Genomic DNA, 26,062 nt, shown 5'->3' on the forward strand with positions numbered 1-26,062 from the left:
ATCGCCAAAGTAGCGTCAGATTAAATTTAGGTTAGGTATATGCAAGTCAACTTCGACTCTTTACCTAAATTAGTTAATTTGTACATAACACAAAAACGAACGAACGAATGAGTCTATTGAATGACGTCACAAGAGCGCAACAGCAATACCTCGCTCCCCACCTCAAGTCAGTGGCCTCCGAAATGCCGTGACGACAACACGTACGTTTGTTTTTTTCGCACAGTGAAAGTAAATTTTTGTGCCACTGCATCGAACCTCGTAAGTACAAGAAAAATTAACATACTAACAAGCTTTCCATACATTTATGATGGTAAATATTTGTTTAATGATAGGGCTCTGTAGTTTTTTGATATCCTTTCATTTGACTTTTTTTTGTTGGTTATTTTTGTAAACCGTGTTTTGGGGCAGGTTGTCTCACGTTCTTGCGGGCAGGTTGTCACATGTGACAACCTGCCCCAAAGTATACATGCTGGCTGTGTGTTTTAGAACATTGCTATATAATTCAACTAACTAACTTTGTCGCAGGATATAAAACCTGCGGGATTTGTCCATTCAATAGAGATTTCAAGAGCATGATTATATGCCATCTTCTGTCACGGATAGACCATTAATTACGGTTCAAGATAATGAGATTGTTCCCAATGTCATCGACAATTCATCACATAATTGTCCTACTGAAGACAACAACACTAGCCCTAACGAACCTGTTGCAAGTCCATCTATTCTTGATAACCCTGCATTGCCAGAAGATAATAATGACTTTGTTGATCGTGCAATGACGCCAGAAGCAACACGTCAGAGTCAAGTTTTAGAGGAGTCCATGGCGATACCTGGTCCAAGTGGTGTAAGAACTTTTCTGACTGTATCACCCCAAATTTTGAAACCACTACCAAAAGCACCTCCACGCAAATTGCAACGAGCTGATAAAAGAAAATGTAAATCAGCAATCCTAACAGATACACCGGAAAAGACATATTTAGAAGAGAAAAAAAAGGAACAAGATGCGAAGAAAAAAAAAGTATCGAAAAGAGTTTTGAGTGAGAAAAATGAAAAGAAAAGAGTTACTAAAGGGAATAAGAAAAGGAGGAAATCTGTTGACAGTCAAGAGAGTGAAATTGAGAATTAATATTTCTGTTTAGTGTGTCTGTCGCCATACTCAGCTAGCAGGTCTAGAGAAGTATGGGTCCAATGTCAGGATTGCAAGCTTTGGGCCCATGAAGAATGCACGCCTGGACTACCAAATTACATTTGTCAAAATTGTGACTCTGAATATTCAGACTGATATGAATACTGATCATAACTTCATTAGGTTAAGGATATTTGATAAAAACATATTTTGTAAGTCACTGACTGATTAAAAAAACGTCCCAAATATTTGCTTATAAACAGGTAACTATACTATTATTTTATATTTTGTTATTTTTTGTTTTCTTAGAGAGGTCTAATAACAATAAGTGTTAAGTATATTTAAAAATATTATATTTGCTTAAAGCAAGTTTAAGTTCCTCTTGTTTGGTAAATTATGACTCTGAATACCTATTCAGAGTAATATGCAGAATAACAGTTTGGTCTAATGACTGATTAGTAGCTACATAAGAGATAAATGACTGATTATGATAATAAAACGTACAAATAATAATGACCTGAGGCCAAAGTGACTAGGTTAAAACTTACAATAATGATTGTTTTTATGTTAAGCTTTTAATTTCAAAGAAAAAAACCTGTTGAGTGCAATTATACGTATGTTAAAGATTACTGCCTGTATTTGTTATTAAAATAAATACTTTTTTGATTCATATAAGTGTCTTTTTTCTCATAAACTCTATGTAATTTTATTTGTGACTTCTTACCCCATATACTGTGACAACCATCCCAGACTCGGGGTTAAAAGTCACACTTCTCTCTTTCAGAAAAATGTTGTTTTTTTGCTTAACAGATAATAATATACAAAGAGACTTTACTTTTTTATACATTACTATAGTTACTTTATTAATTGGTCAACAATCGTCATTTGCAAATGGTAAACTTTTGTAGTAAAATGAATATTTTTAAAAATGTGACTTCCAACCCCGGTCTCCCCTACTTAAGTATGTCCTGGTAAAGGGTCAGGTAAAAAGTACCCGAAACCGCCGAGCTTGCATGAAGAGAGTTATGAATGTGAATGAAGCGAAGGAAGTGTGCAGAGATCGTGGCAAGAGGAAAGAGGTAGTCTCTGCCTACCCCTCCGGGATGTATATATGTATGTACTTATGTATAATACTGCAGGTTTAGTAAATTCTCTCCCATAATTTTCCGTCCCTATTTTTACCCTTTACATACCCTTTGGGGTCTAAGTGAAGTGTCTTGCGAAATTATAATCATTGTGGGAGTGGGTGACATGAAACGACTCACGTCTTACCCAGGCACCGAACCCAGCTTAAATCACGATTAACGGAATATGTAGACTAAGACTATGCAACTAAGGGATAGGCTTATAAACTTGGATTCTTCTTTTAGATGATGGGCTAGCAACCTGTCACTATTTGAATCTCAATTCTGTCATTAAGCCAAACAGCTAAACGTGGCCTTTTCAGTCTTTGCCAGACTGTTGGTTCTGTCTGACTCGCAAGGGATAAAGACGTGATAATATGTATGTATGGACTATGTGAAAGTACTTAATTCCTTTAGTCTTCTCTTGCGTTTGAATATTCTGTTTGTATAGGATAAACCCAGATGGCATTACTGCAGTTGAATAAAAACTTTTGTGATAAGTACTTGGGTATTTCCAATGTCACTATCATACCTTTAACCCACTTTTAAAGAAACAGGGCTGTCTAGTTGGAAAATTTAAAATTTTAAAACAAATATTTTCAGCTTTAGGTGGTTATCTCCATCAAAGGTTGTAATGTATAAAGCTGTTTTTTTTTGTAAAACCTTATGTCTTCCTATGAGGAGGCCTTGTGAAAAATGTCTATATACAAATGCAGATATGAATTTCGTAGACTGATAAGTTAACCATATATTTAATTGAATACCTTCGCCACTGTAAATATTACATCGTACCACCGTTACGATGGCTGGGTTTCCCCAGACCTACCTATAATATACTGTATTTATCTTACTCGTACATATGATAAATACATATGAGTAAGGACGACATATGCACAAGATTTAAACTATAAACGATTAACCCACCTGGTGATTTGTAGTTTCCACAGCTAATAGATGATGAGGGATAACTATACCTACATATAGCTGAAACTGAAAAAAATCTTTACAAAGCATTTTTATTTACACAGTTATATGATCACGTCTATATCCTTTGCGGGGTTGACAAGCCAACAGTCTTGAAAAGGCTGTAGATAGGCCACGTTCAGCTGTTTGGCTTAATAATAGAATTTAGATTCAAATAATGACAGGTTGCTAGACCATCACCTAAAAGAAGAATCCCAAAACGAGCCTATCCCTTAGCAGCCTTTTACAACATCCATTGGGGAGAGACCCCAATGGAGTGGTCCTATTCTTATTTCTATTGATGCTAAAAAATATTAAAATGAAAACAGAAATAAGTAATTACGAATGGTAACGTTGAAAAGGGATGGCCTTGACGAACGTATCTTGATCAAATAGGGGATGTTTTGGTGAGAGGTCAGGTCAGCAGTATTTAGACCGAATAGCTTGCATAAAAAGATTGATAAATAAATAAATATATAGGTACGGGACAGATTACACAGATTGAGTTAGCCTCGAAGTAAGTTCGAAACTTGTGTAACGAGATACTAACTCAATGATACTATATTTTATCAATACTTAATATAGATGAAGAAAGTTGAGTATTTTAAATAAATTCTTGAATTGTGATGTTTTGTTTTCAGACAGTACTTTAAAGTCGAATATAATTCACACACTCATCTTTTATTTTGTCCGCTTCGTGAGGTCAATTTGCTTAATTAATTCATTGGGTTTCCCGTCCCATATAATGCATTCGCTTATAACTAACCACACAAATAATTTAAATTAGCTTTTACTTTATAACATCGATCGAATCGATTTACTTAAAAATAAGATTGTATTATACCTTGTACATAAACATAACTCCCTACCCAAACGTGTGTGCATGTTTTTTCATTTAAAAATATACAAGCAATGTTGATTTAAATGCCAGTCACTGTACTGCCTTACACGGAGGCAGACTTGTCCATTTTGTTATTTGTTTATCACCTAGTGTACTTGTAAATTCCCACAACTATGCTTGTTGAACTAAATAGGACTTAGTGGTTAAAATTTTAGTGTTAATTAGCTAAATAATAGCGTAAAACAGTGATCACGGATCTTACTTAACCTTGAACTGGAGTTTTTTTTTTAAATTTAATTGTGGTTTTCCTTGTGCTTCAAGATGATTCCGATATTTTGTTTTATGCTTTTTGTTGGTAAGTGTACGTGTTTAATTATAGATCAAGTGTTCATCAGAATGGTTTTTTATTGCTAAAATTAAAGATAAGAAAATAAAGTGTGCAATTTTCTTTGCTAATAAGTAATTAATCATCTGTATGTATAAATAAGAGGAAAAGGTGACTGACTTATTTATCATATCACAGTCGTAACCACTGAATGGATTTTGCCGGAAAATACCTATCAAAATAAAAATGTTATTGATGTATCTACCAACCTACTTAGCGGCTTGGTGTAAAAACCTGACTTACTCACAAGGATCGTGGTCAGAAGCGGACTCCGGGCTCCTCTCAAGAGAGATGAGAATCAAACCAGGAGGATAATTTAGGTACAATGGCAATGATGTAAGCGACATATTTTTTTGGAAATACCCATGGGAGTAAACCCCGGAGGAAAAGTTAGTCACTTATGTAATAAGTAATTTATGATATTTTTTGTTTACTTTCTGCCTTTTACCTCGGGTCTGAGATTTTTGTTGATCTGAATATTTTTTGCCGTGTGGTTCCCGGCACCAATAAAAAAAAAGAATAGGACCACTCCATCTCTTTCCCATGGATGTCGTAAAAGACGACTAAGGGATAGGCTTACAAACTTGGGATTCTGTTTTAGGCGACAAGCTAGCAACCTGTCACTATTTGAATCTCAATTCTATCATTAAGCCAAATTGCTGAGCTTGGCCTTTCGGTCTTTTCAAGACTGTTGGCTCTGTCTACCCCGTAAGGGATATAGACGTGATGATATGTATGTATGCTGAATATTTTTTTTAATATTTATCTTTTATAGTTACAAATATATATATATATATTTTTTGGTTTATAGTACATTAACTTATCATGACTGGATTCCTTACACGTCCTGAAGACAGCCAAGTCTCGTAACGACTGAAACGCGTAATGATGGAATTGAGATTTAAATAGGGACAGGTTGCTAGCCCATCGCCTAAAAGAAGAATCCAAGTTCATTAGCTTTGCCCTTAATAAACTTGTACAATCTTCAGGGAAGAGAATCAACTGGCATACAATATTTAGGTATTTTTTGGTTGAAGTTTCGCTCCCTCTTTCGTTGTCGTTTGTCGCAAATTCTGTGCGTACAGTTCTTTTTTATCCGGGTAGAAAAGGCCCTTCGATCGTCGATCATGCAGCCCGTTCGTTCAGCTTGTGCTTATAATAAATAAGTGAATAAATTATAGTAAATAAACAAAATGATAGATAGGTACCTACCTACTATCAAGAGGTCAATGAAGGTTAACTGAGAGGCGATGATAAGGTATAAAATAAATCGTTACTTATGAATTAGAAATCACCTTGACGTATAAATTTTGATGTTAAAATTAGGGTGATCTGTTTATCCAGAAGAATTATACAATCCGATCCACAAAATGCAACAAGCCTGTCCTGTGCCAACCAATATTAATGACCACAAATAGAGCGTTAATAAATAAGCTTACGATATCAGAACCACATAAGTAAGTAGATACCTACACGATCGAAATCTTTATCTTCTCATCTAACGTATTCCCAGTTACGCGGTAACACTCTTCACCGCATGATGGGGTCCGCTTTCCTACACTTTGGTCTAAACGACTTTTCAGTTCCGTTGCCACGTCCAATTCCTTGGACAAAATCACCGGTAACATAAACAGCTACTAGCACTCTTCTAAATATATACCTATAATATTCAAGAGATTTGAAATTTGGCATGAAGTTTCCGTTTCCGAAGTTTTTATGAGCTCTAAGAGTACTAAGAAAGGAATTCCCTTAACTCCCGCGGGAACGTAGTTGTGGGCTTATTCTACTGTGAAATAAATCTTTATTTACTTCTTGTTCCAGTACCCCACACCCTCGGCTCAGCAGTTCCAGCTATCAACCAGCAACTTCTGGAAGATGTCTTCGGCGCCCCGGGCACCACCTACGAAGCAGCTGCCTCCAACATTCAGCAGGTGGCAGCTGTGAAGCCCAGCAATGACACCCTGGTGGATCTGGACTACTGGGACAACCCCAGCATCGACTTGTATACCCCTGCTGCAGCGGATTATGATAAATTTGACTGGACACTTACTAAGGTTTTGAAATCTTCAAATTTTATTTAGCAATCCATACACTGCGTCAAAGCGGTCCCTCTGTCTCTCCAGATATCACTTTCCATCAACTTCTATGTCCCTTCAAATCATTCTTTCTTCGCCAGTCAAATCTAGACGGCTTGATACAGTTAATCTATCTCTTTGATGAAATGAAGAGCTGTCCTGCAAAGACCTTTAGCATCTTAGCCAAAATTAAGGCAGTTTGGCAGTCTTTTCTTGTAAATGCACTGCCTAAATCGCATTGCAATATAGGTATTTGGGTAATTATTCCATCTCAGAAAAGATTGGGAACTCATTACTTCGAATGCAGCATATTAAAGTGTAACGTTCAAAGATATCGGCACAAAACAAATAAGACAGCTTTGCTTTGTGGAGCGACATCTTAAAGTTATAACGTCAAAAACCCGTTCTCTTAACGGCTAGGGCTTAAAATTTTGTCTTACCGTCTTGACACGAGTAACTCGTTTTATATTTGTTTTGTATGGTTTCCCTATAAAGTATCGGTTACGGACCGTATAATTCAAGATATACTGTATGTTTTCGTGCTTTGGTTTCGAGAATTGCGCGAGGCATACGCCCGTGTCAATTTTTTTAAATAAAAGTAGTCGATTTTACTTCTGTTAGGTTTAGACTTCTGATGCCAAATTTCATCTAAATTGGTTTAGTATTTTATTGGTTTATTACAAACACCCGTATCTCGTTCCGGGTAGACAGAACGAATGATTGAGTCGAAGCCGCTTTATAGCCTTTCGATTATAAGAAGAATCCCAAGTTTTAAGACTTGTTCTTGTCAGTAAAAATACTCGTACAAAATTATCTCTTTATATTCTGAAAGCATATCAAGTAAAATCGTACTTTATATTCCAGCGCGTGGCAACATCATCAGACAAAAACTTCCTCCTGTCTCCCCTGGGTTTGAAGTTGGCTTTGGCGATCCTGACTGAGGCTGCCACCAGCCTTACGCAGTCCGAGCTGGTCTCCGCTCTAGGATTTGACCCTGACAGAAAGGTCGTGAGGAGGAAATTCGCCAATATCGTCGAGTCTCTGCAGGTATGCTCAGTTCTTCCTCTTAGTGTAAACCTCGGTTATATTCTGACCTCTCTGGAGAGGAACCCGGGTGCGCCTTTTGACTATGATCCCGGATTGGTAAGTCAGGCTTTTACACGACGAAGATACCTACAGTAACGCGTATCACGTATCTTACATTACCTATACCTACGGTTAGTATAATTTATGCTATTACTCGTATAAATATAAAATATTATTATTATCTAGCCATGCTCGGTACAGGACAAGAGTACAAAACGTCATCGCGAAAATGTTATAATTTTGTGCTAATGCTAATGCCTACTTTTATAGGTATTTCTTTTAATCGAAACTTTTTGTTAACGAACAAACAATTCTAATTCCTTCTTTCCAGGCATTGCAAAAATTGTTGCGCTAATGTTGATTATTTTGGGGAAATTTTATTATTACGAAACCTTTTGTCATCATCACGATGATCATAGGGTAACATAACATTATTGCACTTCACTCATGCATGCACACAATAGAAAGAAACGGTCACTGAACTTTTGTGGTTTTGCCATTTTGCGATGCGTTTAGAAAGTTATTGCCGTAACAGTGTAAAATCTATATCCTAATCCTAATCACATAAAAGAAAATACATACATATATCAAGTCCGTATCCCTTAAAGGGTCGACAGTCTCGGGAAGACTGAAAAGTCAGTTAGTCTCAATTTAATTTAGGGATTGTCCGTTTTATACCGGGTTTAAAAGATTGTAGTTGATATAACTGATTATAAACTTTCGCGTTGAATACCTGTGCGCGTTTAATAAATGTGTAATTTTTTTTTTAAATTAATACTGTTCTGTTTATTTTCCTAATAGGTAATAAACATTATAATATATAAATAGTACAGCAAAAATATTATCTTGAATATACTATGATGAGATATGATCCACAGTAAGCAGAGTTTTTTGTCCATTGTTTTTTATTCCGCCCGTTTGTTCAACTTCGATTTACTAGGCGATGTTCAGTAAGTAACGATATGACTATATGCCGATATTATTACGAAGTCTGATAGTGATGACAAGACAACGTAATTAAATACTAACCAGTTTAAAAGACAATTATACTACTATAGTGACGTCAACACTAGCTGTTAATAGTTATCATAATTGTATGTCTGCTTAGCTAGTCAATTATCAGGAAAATACATTGCAAGGATACAAAACCTAGCAACATATTATTTAAGATATGTATAATTAAATCTGCTGTAGGTAAATCTATATGAGTAACGACTACCAATAATTATTTATGTATTCTTGTAATACCTGCCTATCTGCTTTTTTGTCGTCCATACATTAGTCATGTCTATATCCCTTGCGGGGTAGACAGGGCCAACAGTTTTGAAAAGACTGAAAGGCCACGTTCAGTTGTATGATGTAATTGAGAGATTAAAATAGTGACAGGTTATTAGCCCATAGCCTAAAGATGAATCTCAAGTTCATAAGCCTTTCCCTAAGTCGCGTTTTACGACATCCATGGGAAAGATATGGAGTGGTTCAATTCTAAAGTTCCGGAAAGCACAAGGCACTTATTGTCGTACCTCTTCAAAAATGAATGTTGAAACAATACATTAGCAAGAAATATAACATTTTAAATGCACAATGTGTTTTGTGGCACATCATGTCTAATCCAAAGTTCATATTTTTTAGTTTGTATTCTAATTTGATTTATCAAATTCAATAATTATTCACACTTCAAACACAAGTATTTATACTTGAATGGAGATCCCAATCTCCAATATTTTTTCAATGGGTGGTTATGTCGAATGATTTCTTTCAGACAACCAAGTACTTAGGTAAAAAAGTCGTTGCCTATAAACATATAAACAGGTTACGTAGTCTCTTAGAAACGACACGTTATAAAATACTCTATTATTTTCCCAGAAAAAATCCCCACACTACATTCTCAACCTGGGAAGCAGAATTTACATCGAGAATACAGCCATTACAAGGCAGAAGTTTGCAGGCATCGCTCAGGAGTTCTACAAGACTGAACTGACAAAAGTCAACTTTACGGAGCCCACGGTGGCTGCAAAAGACATCAATAGTTGGGTGGCTGCTATCACTGAAGGGAGAATCAATAGCTTGGTTGATCCAGGTATGGTCATTGCTGCAAAGTCATTCAATGCTATTGTAACTTTATTGCCGTGTGGTTCCTGGCACCAATAGACAAATAGGACCACTCCATCTCTCTGCCATGGATGTCGTAAGAGGCGAGTAAGGGGTAGGCTTATAAACTTGTGATTCTTCTTTAAGGTGGTTCATTAGGTTTATCTCAATTCTATCTTAAATAGCTGAATGTGGCCTATCAGTCTTTACAAGACTGTTGGCTCAGTCGACCCCGCAAGGAATATAGACGTGATTATATGTATGTATGTATGGAACTTTTTTACATATAACAAAATATATAAGAACACATACGAAGATAAAATATTGCAATGGCTGACTTATCCCATGAAGAGATCTCTTCCAGTCAATCGGCATACAATAATAATTATATGATAAATGCAATGATCAATATATTGGAACATCGTTTTAGTTAATTGTTATTTTCATTATCAAACATGTGAATAACATAGACATACTTAAATTTTAATTGTTTACTTCCAGATGACGTCGCCGGCGCAGTGGTCTTGATCCTCAACACCATATTCTTCAAAGGCAGTTGGCGGCACCAGTTTGCGCCAAATGCGACTAAACCAGGCACCTTTTATTTGACCCCTCGGGAACAAAAGCAAGTCCAGATGATGAACGTAAAAGACCAGTTCTACTACGCCGAGTCTGCTAAATATGACGCGAAGATCTTGAGAATGCCATATCTGGTAAGATGCTGCATGTTGAATTAATGTTGCGTAATTTTTGCAAAATTTTTGACGGTGTATATAAAATACAAAAGTTTGTACACGCAATTACCTTTATAAGTTTAAATACTTAAGCTGTTCTCGCCTTTTCGTTATTTTTATTAGATAAAATTTTGATCTCATACACACTGTTATGGGAAGCGTAATAGTCGTTGTTTTTCTTATTGCTTCGTGGATGGTTTTTCATTTTTTATAGTATAGAATAAGTATAGGTTGCTAAAGTTGAGCGACACTCGCTATAAAGTGGCCTTATCAAATCATTTAGCCAAGGACCTCGGGCTTTTTATCAAATCGCCTCTAATAATGCATCTTGAAATACACACACATGACAATGATGTTGACCATTCCACGGCGTCCAATTTAATTATACTTTCGATTTTCCAGGGTAAGAAATTCGCTATGTACATCATAGTGCCAAACTCTTTGACGGGCCTGCCTCGTGTGCTGAATGAGCTGAACGACTTAAGACCAGAGTTGAACTATCTTCAGGAGAGGACGGTGGAAGTAACATTACCGAAGTTTACGTTCGAATACACATCTGTACTTGACGGGGTCTTGAAAGAGGTAAAGATTTGAATGAGGCTAAATAATAGGCGTATAAAAAGTAGCTGTACTCTTGAAAGTGAATGATGAAGCTATAATTGAAGTCTTATTACCTATGTTGGGTAGAATCTTAAATATGGACTTGATAAGAGAAATACAATTATAAAATTTTCTCTCTGTGTTAAGATTATAAGGAAATGGATAAATTAACAATTAACAATTTTGAATAAAAAAATATTATGTTCTTTTTTAGCTCGGAGTGAGACAAGCATTTGAAGACACAGCTTCTTTCCCCGGAATCTCCCGAGGGCAGCTCCTTAGCCAACGGCTGAAGATATCCAAGGTCCTGCAGAGATCTGGCATCGAGGTCAACGAACTTGGCAGTATTGCTTACTCAGCCACAGGTAATTTAAATGACATTTTTTGCTAGTAAAAATATTTTTGTTTTTCTTAAACATATTTTTTCTTTTTTCGACAATTTTCCGGCAAATAGTCATATTCATCTGAATTCATAGAACAGCTTCATATCTAAACTACTAAAATTGTTTGGTTAGAGTAGTCAAATGAATTGATCTTATCTCGATTTGGTCTAAAATCAGGTCATAGACACTTTATTAAGAAGGAGAAGATTCTATGACCTCTTATAAACACCTCAGATGATATGATATGGAATGCCTTTAGATATAACTTATTCATTTTTTTTCAAAGCTTTCTCTTGTACACGGGGTAGGTAAAGTACAATCTCTTCCATTAATTTCTTTTCCTGTTAATATTTCAACTTACACCTAACGCTTTTTTACAGAAATATCTCTAGTAAACAAATTTGGAGAAGACGACGACGTTAACGAAGTGTTGCTGGCCAACAAACCTTTCTTGTTCTTCATTCAAGACGAGGCCACGAGGCAGCTTCTCTTCACTGGGAGGGTATCTGATCCAGCAGCTGTGGTAGGATCCTTCAGTTAGATTAAAGATTTGATAAGACTGTAGCTTGGGTGGTAGAAATTATTTTACAACAGGTGAAGTGGTTGGACTGAAAGCAAAAAACTTCGCGAATAAGAGGAATTTTCGAAACCGTTTTTGAGTAGGTACTTATCAACCGTTAAAGTACATGGAATGGAGTGATATTTTGTATCAAAAGTGGATCGATAAAGTGTCTGTGGAATAGTGTTAGTAAGGGTGTTTTATTACTAAGTTGAAGATTACAGAATCCCAGAAACTTTTCCAATGAGCTCTATCGACAAACTATTGAAACTATTACCCCTGATGAAATGCAATGACTGTTTTTCTGACCATAAAAACCAGCGACTGATTGGTAAATTATTTGTGATTTATTTTATATTGAAAACCTGTTAATTGAATTATAATATGTCTTGCTTTCGTGCTGATTGCAAAACCTATTGAGATTTCTATCATCCAAGCCACGTATGATTTTTACTAATTATTTTTGTACTTAGCGTGTAAGCCCACTTTTCCTCTTCGAATAATACTCCACCAATCAACTAATGTTCTGACGGAATATCTAAATTTGAAAATAGTCTGCTTTTCTTTGAAAAAAATTGAGATATTTTCATGCATTTAATCATAACCTTCAATTTTTTTTTCAAGAGCTAGTTTTAGTAACATTCTACGATATAAATATATAGAATGGAGTGATCCTATTCTATTTTTAGGTATTTTTTATGTTATTGTTAGTAAACAATTATTGTATGCTGAATTCTGTAGTACCTAAGAGCTCACAGCAATATACATTTTTAATAAATTGTTACTTTGATTATATGACAGTCAAAGGGCATACCCCGGGCTCCTCTCCAGAGTAGTGTGGATGCAACCGGGACTTAGAAGAGTTAATTTGATTATAAAACCGATTCTGACAGTTAAGTATTTTTAAGGTATCTTTTTTGTTTTAAACTTAAATTAAAGTGATTTTTTGTATATTTTAGTAGGTATGTAATGTTTAACAAAATAGGTGTTTGAATAATGTCGCAAATTTTTATACTTACTGATAGAAAATATCTAATTTGTAAGAAAAATTACTGATTATTACTTTTTATTTAAAGCACTACTTACAGCATTTTATTTAAAGTAACAGCAATGTGTGCCATTATTGTAATAAAAACATACACAATTCGTTTGTTTGTTTAATTGAGCAAACTTTGAAATCTTTTTATTTTTCTCATCAGACAAGTGACACAGATTGAACTTCAATCACAAAGTAGGTTGCAATTATGGGATAACAACTCGACGATTCTATCTATACTAATATTATAAAGCTAAAGAGTTTCGTTTGTTTGAACGCGCTAATCTCAGGAACTACTGGTTCGAATTGAAAAAATATTTTTCTGTTGAATAGACCATTTATTGAGGAAGGCCATTTATTAAGGCTATACGCCACAACTTAGGAGCGAAGAAATAATGGAAAATGTGAAAAAAAACGGTGAAACTATTTATACTTGAGGGCTTTATTGATGCCCAAAATAAATATTCCACGCGGACGAAGTCACGGGAGAGCAGTTAGTATTTAATAGTAAAGTAATACAGATAAAAGGAGCATCGGTGGTCGAATCGGGCTGGTTAAAATGCGTGATGCGCAAAAAGGGTCAGGTCAAAAGTACCCGAAACCGCCGAGCTTGCATGAAGAGAGTTATGAATGTGGATGAAGCGAAGGAAGTATGCAGAGATCGTGGCAAGTGGAAAGAGGTAGTCTCTGCCTCCCCCCCCGGGAATGAGGTGTGATTTTATGTATGTATGTATGTATACTCATAAAGGCCATGTACCATATTACTATTTTCGAAGTTACGTACATTAATTTGAATACTAACCAATGCTCTTACCTGCACATTCAGGCAACTGGATTTGTAACCATGATCGATCCAATATTGGTCAGGTTTACCTGTTAAGGTTGTGGAGGTCAGATGGGAGTCACTTTGCGTAAAAGCCTGACTCATCCAATCCAATCAATCGAGGATCCATGGTCAAAGGCAAACCTCGGACTTCACTCCATAAAGTGTGGATGCAACCGGGATAAAGCCACGACGAAGAAGCCTTTAAACCTTAGCTTAGGGATGTCAATATCAATTAACGTAAAAATACTTGTGCAAAGCAAGATTATTACGATACCTACCAAGCGCCCTGTAAACTGATAAAAACATGACCTATGCCCTTTTTCGTTTGAGATAACGATAAATATAAATAACCCATATAATCATTGATCTATAAAATAACTTTAACACACGAGAGCCTATTTATTGATTACATTTAGTAAAAAATCCTAAAAGGGACTTCCCCTTTTTATTATTTTGTAGCGAGGTAAATCATTACCTATCTTTTACTTCGCGCACCGTGTTCTTCGCTTCGTTTAACTTCATGTTTAGTAATAGGTTTTAGGTAGGTACATAATTTTATTAATTATTAAACTTGTATAAATAAATCGATGTCTGTTTATTCTGCCTATAAATTTCGCGCATATTCGTGCATCGTGCATCAAATTTAATTACATAGATAATATTAAAATTATAAACTGGTTCTTGGGTGTAAACGATGACCTTCACACTAAACATATAAAACAATCTAATGAATTTCTTAGTGGAATCAAGTTATCCATCGTTCATTCAGTTAATTACATCGTTATAAAATATCGGGTTTACAAAAAATAAATGCTTATTGTAACAATGTGAGAAGCATATTATTGTGAGGGTTTAGTTGTAGCGGAAGGCTTTGTTAAAAAAGAAAATATTTGAAAATTTATCTGAAAATAAATATTTGTTAGTTGTTATAGTAAGGGAAAGATAGATTTATTAACAAGTAAAAATATTAAGTGTCTCATCTGTTCTTCTATAATTTGCGTTGACTCGCTTTTACGAGTTTTACGAGACAAACAGACTCAATCATTATGGGCACGCCGAGCGAGGCGGTAGTTTGTAAACATTAGTTTAATTAATAATACGTACATATTAAAATTTCATAAATAATAATATAAGTCAGTGTGGTGTCTTAGTGTTCGTATATTCTCAATTTTTCTTAATCTAAGTGATATTTTATAAAATAAGAAGTATATTACAAAATGTTTACAATGAAACCGGTTTTGGCCATTGGTAAGTTTTAGTTATTCTAATTAAATAGTCATTAGCTTCCAAGAAGTAATATGCACATAAGTTGCAAGTAAATTAGTGATATTCATAATTAGAAAATACAATACTTATAACAGTTAAAAAGATAAATATAACTTCTGTATCCAGTATAAACTAAACCGGAACTAAACTGGACCGATTTTAACAAAATGTCGTATGAAAATAGTTAAGTAACCGATATAGCACTGGGTACTTTTTCTGAGTTTTCAAGAAAACTGGAAATTTAGTTGTACACAGATGGAGCTGGGGCAAATGTTAAATAAATCTGTAATAACTTTTTTACGCACAATGATTAGATTATTAACGAAAGTAGCTAAATGTGTGTGCTTTAGAGTAACATAGGTTACTTTTAATTTTACTTCACAACTAAATTTCCATATTTTCTAGCTAATATGATGTATTTTCTAATAAGATTTGAGTATATTGTATGTGAGTATATTGACAGGATAAAATGGAAATAAATATACGTTTATATCTAGATGATTTATGTAATATCGTAATTTAAATTAATATAATTGCCATGAAAACAAATTGAGGTGATTTTAAGGAAGGGATTTAACTATTTTACTTAGAGGTAGGTACTTACAGACTGCAATTGTAAGTATATCCTAATCATGTCATGTTGCACTTTGGAATAGGACTCTTCCATACTTTCATTGAATGTCGAAGTACTTTTGTATAGTGCAACTCTGTGAGTGCAACAAGGATAATTTATGAATACAACAGACGCTTCTACCTGTGTACTTCTTTAGAAAGTAATATTTTATGAAATAAGCCCGCCCCCACACAAAAATATAGTTTCGCTTTTTATTATGACGTGAAATAGGATAGATATACCTAGTTTACCGCGCGATAAAAACGACGTCGCGCGTGCCGTTCTACTGTGGTTATTAAGGCTTCAGGAAGAGTTTGAGAGAATAACCTATACATAATTAAAATCGTTTTTAACTGTCTTTTTAGCCGTAACAGTGACTTGCCTGCAATGTCTCGACTGCCTCAAAGACCCTAGACCGGAGTACTCTAGGCTGAACTTCTTCGACATCGACCTCCTTCGGTACTCCGCCGAGGACCGTACGGGCAACATCATGGTGTCACCAGCCAGCATCAAGTCCATTCTAGCGGTAACCCTAGAAGGAGCGAGAGGAATAACTGAAGCGGAGATCAGGAGTGCTCTGAGACTGACACCGGATAAAAGGGACTTCAGGGAGCAGCTCAGTTTGTACGTTAGGGCTTTGAGGGTAAGTTTTATTGTATATAAGGTCAAGACAGCCTTAAACTAGCTAACAAGTAGAAAATGTAGATTGAGCGAGAGAAGTATCGAGGCAAGTTTTAAAGTCTTACCTTCCCCCTTCAGAAAAGAGGCGGGATCATAATGTTATACATATGATCACGTTTTTATCTCTTGCGGGGTAGACAGAGCCGACAGTCAAGAAAATAAGCATTATTAATAAATTAATTAAATTACAAGAAGAATCCCAAGTTTATTAGCCTTTTACGACACCCACGAGTTAGAGATAGAGTGGTCCTATTCTATTAAACTATATTTTACGTTTTATATTATTATTTTTCGACCTTCAGTGAGACGCTTTGAAAATAAGACGTTACCTTGTACATAAGTATGTCTTATTTTCAAAAGTGTGGATTTGAGTCAAGTAAGAGATAATATAATTAAATTAACTTATTTCGGATTTACTTGTTGACTAAATAAAGAATGAATCATGATGATCCCAAAATACTATACCAATAAAAATAAAATAGGACTATAAATAAAATGATATTAAAGACAAAACAACCTTTCTAAAAAGTGATGCGGTAAAAGAATCGCGTTTTGAGGACTGGTTTCGAGTCTTGGAATTTTCCTGTTCCACGTAATTTGTGTGCTATAGAACTAAAATCTACATTCTATTTCTTTAGGATGTAATTAAGGAACGCAACCTTGATACTTGGTACTTCTTTTTATTGAAAAAGTAGCTTTTATCCGCAGCTTCGCCTGCGTGTAAAATGAAATATGAGAAGCAGGAGTTCATTCAAACCCTGCCGATTCATTTAAGACAAGATTTGAAAACTAGTTAACTCCCCGATTAAGCGCCATCTACAAAAGAATACAGGTTTTTGCTTTCTTTTTTTCGATTTTTACAGGGATGAAAAGTATCCTATATCCTTCTCCAGAATCTTATTTATATATACGCAAAATTACAAGATTTTGTCCAGTAAATAACGCGTAAAGAAAAACAAACAAACCAACTTTCTTTCTCTTTCATGTTAGATGGGATACATTTCACATATTGTTTACCATACATACCTACATAGTTCACCCCTAAGAGAGTGTAGCGGGAGCGATGATTCGGCTCGACCGCCACCAAAGGGAAGATCTTCCGCCAGGCTAGGTGTTATGCCTGGGGAACCGCGGCTCCGACGATGTTGTGTCGGAGGTTGTATACTCGTATATAGCTCCAATCCACGCGTGTCAATTTCTTCGCGATGATTGACAGTAGTTGTTTGATTTGATGTTGTGGCGAGTGGCGTTGAGATGTCGCCACAAGAGAATTCCCTCGGGAATGGAAAATAACTATACACTTATTTGAATTTACGCGGGCGTAAATTTTATTTAATTCCTTTTAATTTTAACATATTGGCACCCTGTTACAGGTAAATTCCTCTGGCGTGTCAGTGGAAAATGCGAATGCCGTGTTCGTCTCAAATAAGTACAACTTAAAACAGGAGTACGAGGCTATGCTGAGGAACTTGTACTTAACTGAAATATCCAAAATAAATTTCGCAGACCCTGTTAACACAGCTGATACTGTTAATAAATGGGTGAACAGCAAGACTAAGGGATTGATACCAGCTATTGTAGAGCCTGGTAAGTTTTTTATCCATACTAATTAAAAAAATAGAAAGATTTATGTGTTTTTGTCAATAACAAATAAACTAAAACATCAATTTTGACAGTGGAATTCCATAGTCTCTGCCTACCCCAATGGGAAACAGGCGTGATGATATGTATGTATGTATCAATTTTGATGATATTTGGTACAGAGACGGGAATACCATTCCAGAGTAACATACATCCGAAAAATCACGCTCTTTTCAAGAGGGATAGGCAGAGACTACCCGTTTCCACTTGTCAGACCCTGTTAATTTCTTTTTTTTAATTCACATTTATAATTATCTTATTAGATTAGCTTGGCGGTCTAAGTTAACTCTAACACTGTGAGAAGTTTCCATACCTTCTTAAAGAAAAACATACTTCTAGGGGCACAAAGCCTTCACACTTTGTTACTGCCTATGGTAAATGTCCTGTTTATATTTTAAGATATTGGTATCCCTAACCTATGGTTAAAAATTCAACAATATAGCGTTTTTACCCAACGAGATCTCACACACTACACGAAACTATGACTCATACACAAACGAGTTATTTGTAGACGTGCGCTAACGTCGATTATATTTTAACAACATGGGGAAACCTGCACAATTTCTCATTGAGGGCAACTAGATTTGTTACCATAAGGAGTAAGGTATATTAGATTCCATTTATATATTCCATTGTATGGTTACGGGGTTAGACGGAAATCGTTTCATGTAAAAATCAGGCATGCTACACGTAGCATCGCATGCGCGACGCCGTTTTTATCACGCGAATGACTATCGCTGTCATGTTTCACATACATACATACATATAATCACGTCTATATCCCTTGCGGTGTAGACAGAGCCAACAGTCTTGCAAAGACTGACAGGCCACGTTCAGCTATTTGGCTTTAAGATAGAATTGAGATTCAAATACTGACAGGTTGCTAGCCCATCGCCTAAAAAAGAATCCCAAGTCTGTAAGCCTATCCCTTAGTCGCCTTTTACGACATCCATGGTAAAGAGATGGAGTGGTTCTATTCTTTTTTGTATTGGTGCCGGGAACCACACGGCACGGTCATGTTTCACGTCATAATAAAAAGCGAAACGGGGCAGGATCGTGATCACAGATCAACCACGGGCTACTCTTCACAGTTATGTGGATGCAACTAAATGTAACGAGGATAATGATAGTAAATGCTTAAATTTAACATTATAGTATGATGTATGCTTAATTACCTACACTAGTTTACAAAATAAAAAAAAAAATTGTGTCCTTTCACTAAATTTTATGTTGTTTATTTAGTTTAATCATGCAATTGAAGGTTAACTATAGAATTACTTTTTAAAATGCCTGTTATAACAATTAAGAATTTCTATTTCAGCAAGCATAAACCCGTCAGCGGAAATCTTATTGGCGAACGCAATATTCTTCAAAGGCCTCTGGCAGCACCCCTTTAACCCTACAGCGACGAAAGGCATGTGTTTCTACGGCACCGGGGCTTGTAAGACCGTAGCCATGATGGACCTTAACACAGAATTAAATTATGCTTATGTGGATAACCTTAGAGCTCATGCCGTGGAGTTACCCTACGTGGTAAGTTATTTCTTTCTTCCAAAAAGGAACCGTTACAATATGTACGCCAGTTGTTCGAAAATTTTACGTGGAAGGTCTAAATCCAGCTTTATAGTCGAATCGCACTTACCCATCTCCTTTGGAAAATGACGAACTGACGATGATGCATCAGGTGTGAATGTTCTTTTGTTTTCTCAATAATTCTCTTCAATGGGCGTTAAGCTTGCTCTTCTCTCAATGTTTTCAAATAAATAAGAGAAAACATTGTGAGGGCACTTGCACATTTAAACGCTTGAATATGTATGTATAACAAAAGTCCAAACCTGAAATTACTACCTGTCCTTTTCTACTCTCCATTTCCATAGACGTATCCTTGATTCTCTCAAAATTTTTTGTGCCAGGATTCCCACACTGTTCCGGATTATTAACCCGGTAGGTCTTCCGTAAACACTATTTTCCCTTTGATAGTAAAAAAAGGTGTCAGGAGAAAAAAGGCCAGCGAGAATTATATGAAAAGGTAAAGCACAGCCAAATACATTGATATAATATAATATTGTTATTATAAGTTATAAACGAATAGAATAGAAAATAAATAGCTACGGCTAAGAGTTGTTCGGAAATTCCCAAGTGAGCGAAACTTGTTGAATTTTATTAAAAAAAATAAAAACAAAACACAACCTAAATTATATCAACACAGCATTGACTATCAAAATTCATTTATTTACAAGTATTATTCTAAGAAATCTATATGGTTTTAAATTATACAAAACTAGTTAGTGAGCAACGCCAAGGTTTTCCTCTAAACTTTTCCTCGTTCATAATGATTTAATTACTATGACGTATTCGGAGAAGTAAAACAATTCGTTCGATTATTTCCATGGTCTACAAGGAACTCTTATGTCCGTCTATATGTTTGTCTGTCTATATATCTGTCTCTCGGTCAGTTATCAGCAGCGTAGGTCAGAGACTCTAATAAATAAAAAAAAAAACTGTAAATAAGCAAGAAATATTTTGAGTTTCTTTATCGGTTTATATTTAGAGGAACATTAAGTTTCCTTATACATATATTCTGACAAACTTTTGAATTGAGCTTGATGATGTTATTTTTCATTCAAACTTGTTAACTGCTTCTATGGTGAAATTAAATTATATTTACGAATGCGAGAAAATCGTTCATAAACCTTAATAAAATATTTAAGCCATCTTTGCCTTTATGTTCTTTTGTTTGTTCGGAGTCCGGGTTTCACTCACGCTGAAATTTCAAAAGTCCTTCCTTAACGAATACTGTTGAAAAGACTGAAAGGCCACGATCAGCTGTTTGGCGTAATGATGGAATTGAAATTCAAACAGAGATAGATTATCAGCCCATCGCCTATAAGAATAACTTTAAGTTTGTTAGCCATTCTCTTAGTCGCTTTTTGCGACATTCATATTAAAGATATGGAGTGATTCTAGTTTAAATGCTTGGAACCACCATTTCGATTTGTTTTTAATAAATGTTAATCTGTAAATGCCTTGAAAAATATGTTAGTCACACAAATATTAATTATTAAATTCAAAGGTTCTTACATAGTGCAGTGGTTGAATGATTTTTTTTTCTTTTTTTTACAGGGAGGTCGTTACTCCATGATCCTGTTAGTGCCTCAAGATCGTGATGGGTGCATCGCTCTCCTTCGAGACTTGCCGTACATGAGCCTGCCTGCGGTGTCCAACCTTCTAGAACCTACTGACGTACAACTGTTCATGCCCAAATTTACGATAGATTATATAGAAGACTTGGTACTTCCGTTGAAAAGTGTAAGTTTTTAAAATCTATAGATATAATTGCTTGAATCAAAATTTGAAATGAAATGGCGATTCTGACGTCCCTGTATAAATGCTTAGCCCTTAAGATGTATAAGTTACTAAAGACAGCAATTTAGAAATGTTAGAAACGATTTTGGAAAGTTATAACAGTCAGCTGCTTAAAAAAATGCACAATAGGCGGACTCAATGCTGTTTGGTATTCTCTAACAGTCCACAAGCTGACCAAACAGAAAAACTTGAAGCGGGTGATGCGATTAAGTGCACACGCATACTGCAAAATACATACATTAAAAACAAAATACATAAATAGATAAGACTTTGTGTGCTTGCTTTTAATACTAATTCAAAATTCATGTAGGTATGATTAATTATTTAACTTTATAAGTGTTCATTGAAAAGGGATCCTATCTTCATAAAATTTACTACTTTTTACAAGCGGCCCTGCCCTCGTCGAAAGTACTCGAACTATATGCATGCATGCAAACCTTAATGAAGATAACATTCAATGGATTATTCTTAACTTTGTATTTGTCCAAAAAAAAGCTTGCTTTCGCATATTATTATTGGGATTTTCACATAGGATAAAATAGTGTTACCATAAATAAAAATTATTTTCACTTTTTGTTTTCAGATGCGAATCCGCTCCCTCTTCTCCTCAACGTCCAACCTCACTGGCATCTTCACCGGAGAGTCTCCTCAGATCAACAGCATTCTCCACAAGGTCCACATGACCGTAGACGAGGCAGGAACTGTAGCGGCTGCAGCTTCTTCAGCTATGATAGTACCTCTCATTTCTAACGGGGTTCAGCTGAGAGTGGACAGGCCTTTCGTGTTCTTCATCAGGGATAATGAGCTGGGCTTGGTGCTGTTTGAAGGGAAGATTGATGACCCGGCACCTTATGAAGCACCACATGATGCTGCTAAAAGTGAGATATATTTTGAATTTGTTCCTTGAGTTTGTCGTTGTGTATCGTTTAGTGGCGTACGGTTCCCAACATCAATACAAAAAAGAATAGGACCACACCATCTTTCCCACGGATGTCGTAAAAGGCGACTAAGGGATAGGCTTATAAAATTGGGATTAATTTTTCAGGCTGGCTTTGAAAACCTGTTACTATTTGAATTTCAATGCTATCATTAAGCTGACTTAGATATAATAAGATTTAAGTTATGTGACGTCAATAAGATACCTTGAATCCAATTTTGAATAATCCAAAAAACACATTTAAGGTACTAGCCTAACTATTTATTACCAAAAATCATTATTGTTTTACAGATCCTCATCCAAATCAAGTGTTAAATCAGACGCAAGCTTCCACCACAACCACTCCAAGCCCACCCATCGTTAAAGTCAAGAAACGTTTCGGATTTTTTTGAATAAACTAGAAAAAACAAAACTTTGTTGGGAATGATACTCATAATATATTAAAGCCAAGTAAGACAGAAAAAGTTATTGTAAATACTCCAATAAAAAAAGATAAAATTATGAAATGTGTATTATTATTTATTTTATCATAGAAAGTGGAGAAGAAAAGGAAGACAGAAGGCTCCTTCTGCGATGTATTAACGCTGTGTTCCTATCTGGATATCAGACATCAGGATATTGATTGACTTATTGATTGGCTTATTAATGCACAGCCCTAACCTTGGTCATGTGGTGTAGCGGTGTAGGGCTCTTGCCAAGAGCATTAAAAATAAGGGGAAAAACAATAAATTGTGCCGTGTGGTTCCCGGCACCAATAAAGAAAAGAATAGGACCACTCCATCTCTTTAGGATGTCGTAGGCGACTAAGGGATAGGCGATGGGCTAGCAACCTGTCACTATTTGAATCTCAATTCTATCATTAAGCCAAATAGCTGAGCGTGGCCTATCAGTGTTTTCAAGACTGTTGGCTCTGTCTACCCCACAAGGGATATAGACGTGACCATATGTATGTATGTGTGTAAAAGATATATATATAAAAATTTTAGATACATTATTATTTTTAAGCAATCTTTTAAAATTTTAATTACAACCGTATTAAATCTTCTCTTATTTTAATCTTTCTCTTATTAGTTATAGAAAGTGCCCGCGCCGAAGACCCGTTAATTTCCGTTCTGGTAGGAACCCCTAGAACACGGAATGTTGCAGTGTAGTTTGTTCCGCCGCTTCTTCTACACATGCGCTTTGGAAGCGGTAGTAGTTATAATTAGATTAAAGTGATGTGACGTCAATAAGTGGTACCTTGTATCCACTTTTGAAAATAAATCTATTCTATTCTAGAATCTAAATGTCAAATTTCAAGTTTCTACAGCGGTTTAGGCTGGCCGTTGTCCTGTCAGTCAATAACTCAGTAACGGATGAGTTTTATACAGATAGACCTTGAAACTATACAGGATAAATGATTCATCATTAATAGTTTTTCAGTTCATCATGTACACATTAAGGTCATGGTTTGATCGATTAAATTTTATCAGATTTTATGGTTCTTTTTTTCAAAACATGTTCAATTACTATAATATCACTTAGGCTGTGTATGACCATATAAGTTTTCTAACACTAATCATTATACTAAGTTCGTTACCCGGTTACATCGATCATTATTATTTGGGTTGCATTTGTTTAAATAAAGGTTTTGAAACAATCACTTTTCTAATTGCACATTGTTCTTGTTGGGCATTTGAGAAGCTGTTTTTACTCACAAGTAACAATTAAATTTCTATGTTAATGGTAAAATATGAACCCATACATACATGCAATTACGTCTCTATCCTTCGCGGGGTTGACAGAGCCAACAGTCTCGGAAATACTAATTGGCCACGTTCAGCTCTTAGGTTCAATGACAGAATTTATCTCCCATCACCTAAAAGAAGAATCCCAAGTTTATAATCTTATAATTAGTCGCCTTATATGACATCCATGGGAAAGGGATGGAGTGGTCCTATTGTTGCCGAGAACCACAGGGCACAGAAACAAATGCATACATACATACATATGGTCACGTCTATAGCCCAAGCGGGGTCTTGAAAAGACTGAAGGGCCACGTTCAGCTATTTGGCTTAATGATAGAATTGAGATTCAAATAGTGACAGGTTGCTAACCCATCGTCTAAAAAAGAATCCCAATTCAGAAAATAGTAGGTATAATGGTATGAAAAAGTATTTTTAAACTAGCTTCCATACTTGTGTAGTATTGAAGGTAGCCAAGCTGTGTGGCAGAGAAGAAAAAACTTAGCGTATGCTAGCTCTTCCCACGCTAATTGTGAAAGTCAATTCAAGGAAAGGCATTCTGAAATTCCCCTGTGAAATGTAACTGAGTAACAGGTCTTAAACTTAGACATAAAACTAAGAAACCAATTTTGAAGATTTATTCAGAACATACTGTACGAACACCCTAAAATATACACAATATATATATATATATGTTATATATATTTTGCGATATATATGTTATATATCGCGTCCTTATTCCTAACGGGGGAGGGCAGAGTCAGAAGATTCGAAGGCCACGTTTAATTAGATGGGAGATTGTGACAGGTTGCCAGCCCGTCGCTAAATGAAGAATCCCAAATTTATAAAGCCTTTTCTTTGGTTGACTTTTACAATCTCCGCTGAAACAGAAGCATGACACACTCTTTTTCGTTACCAGCCTTGCACGGGATGAATTTGCTTATTATCTTGTCGTTTTTCGACATCCATGGGAAAAAGATGTATTGGTCTTATTCATAAGTGCCACAACGGCGGCGTATATTTACGGTAAATAGCGTTAATTAATTTAAATCGTTCGTAGAAAACAGGAAAGGTGCAATAAATGGCCGGATAAAGGGGTCCGTATACAAACAGGTTCCTTTTCACTTTCCAAACAAGATGCAGTAAGTTCAGAGAACAGGATTTAAAGATAAATGTATTGATATTTTTAAAGTAGGTAACTGGCGCGGGACATTGTTTTGTTTGGATTAAATCAATCGCACAAATAAGATGGTCTAGCACCCTGTCACTATTTACATACCTACATACATACATAAAATCACGCCTCTTTCCCGGAGAGGTAGGCAGAGACTACCTCTTACCACTTTTTAAGTGTCACTATTGGAATATTAATTTTATTAACGAGCTATTTAGCTGAACGTGGTTTGTGAGTCTATGTACCCCTTATTTACCAGACTATGCCCTTGGCTCCATCTACATGAAATATTAAATCCTCTATATAACCGTTCCCGCGGGAATTTGGGAAATGGAAAGAAAGTAAGTACATACCAATCATCATTGAAATATCAAATCATCAAGTACATGTCAAATCATCAAAAACACAAATAAGTTCTTTGAAACGTTTATGTCTTTTACAAAAAGATGTAAAATTATTTTTAAGTAATGCTTGAAAATAATCTGGTTCTATTTTCGGGTTTTCAGATTTTTATATACATATAGAGAAAATACGTCAATGGAGAAATAGACTCTGACTATATTGAAAAACTGAATAGATTTCTCGTCCATAAATTTGTATTTGTAAAGTATGGCACTTTAAAAGGCCACATTCAATAGCAAACGTTTTTTTTATCGTGATCCGGTAGCCATCCGAATCCAGAACCGTCAGCAAATCCCAACATGCATTCACTCATAAACCCGACACCTTCCTGCCTAGCCCGCTATTGCACCCGACTTCTGTTCTGTTACTTCAAATATAACTGTTAAAATGTCTAGATAAATAAAACGCACGCTCTTCCGCGAACGTCAC

At 35.6% G+C, this 26,062-nt stretch overlaps 1 protein-coding gene across 1 annotated transcript; it reads left to right on the top strand.

Moving 5' to 3' along the window:
• Positions 1-4,076: 4,076 nt before the first annotated feature.
• LOC106131445 (uncharacterized) lies at positions 4,077-22,808 on the top strand. Its single transcript, XM_060950147.1, has 14 exons — positions 4,077-4,409; positions 6,261-6,493; positions 7,379-7,561; positions 9,467-9,680; positions 10,193-10,404; positions 10,828-11,007; positions 11,240-11,390; positions 11,789-11,947; positions 16,074-16,351; positions 17,763-17,976; positions 19,352-19,563; positions 21,154-21,339; positions 21,980-22,274; positions 22,625-22,808. The coding sequence occupies exons 1-14, from the start codon at positions 4,376-4,378 to the stop codon at positions 22,723-22,725; spliced, it is 2,652 nt and encodes an 883-aa protein (XP_060806130.1). The 5' UTR covers positions 4,077-4,375; the 3' UTR covers positions 22,726-22,808.
• Positions 22,809-26,062: the final 3,254 nt, after the last annotated feature.

The sequence above is a fragment of the Amyelois transitella genome, chromosome 20, assembly GCF_032362555.1.
Source record: "Amyelois transitella isolate CPQ chromosome 20, ilAmyTran1.1, whole genome shotgun sequence".
Classification (NCBI taxonomy): domain Eukaryota; kingdom Metazoa; phylum Arthropoda; class Insecta; order Lepidoptera; family Pyralidae; genus Amyelois; species Amyelois transitella.

Excerpts from the sequence above, each read along its gene's own strand:
- LOC106131445 (XM_060950147.1), top strand. The coding sequence starts at position 4,376 with ATGATTCCGATATTTTGTTTTATGCTTTTTGTTG. Across the intron at positions 4,410-6,260 it reads TTGTTTTATGCTTTTTGTTG|TACCCCACACCCTCGGCTCA; the intron begins GTAAGTGTACGT and ends TTCTTGTTCCAG. Across the intron at positions 11,008-11,239 it reads TTGACGGGGTCTTGAAAGAG|CTCGGAGTGAGACAAGCATT; the intron begins GTAAAGATTTGA and ends GTTCTTTTTTAG.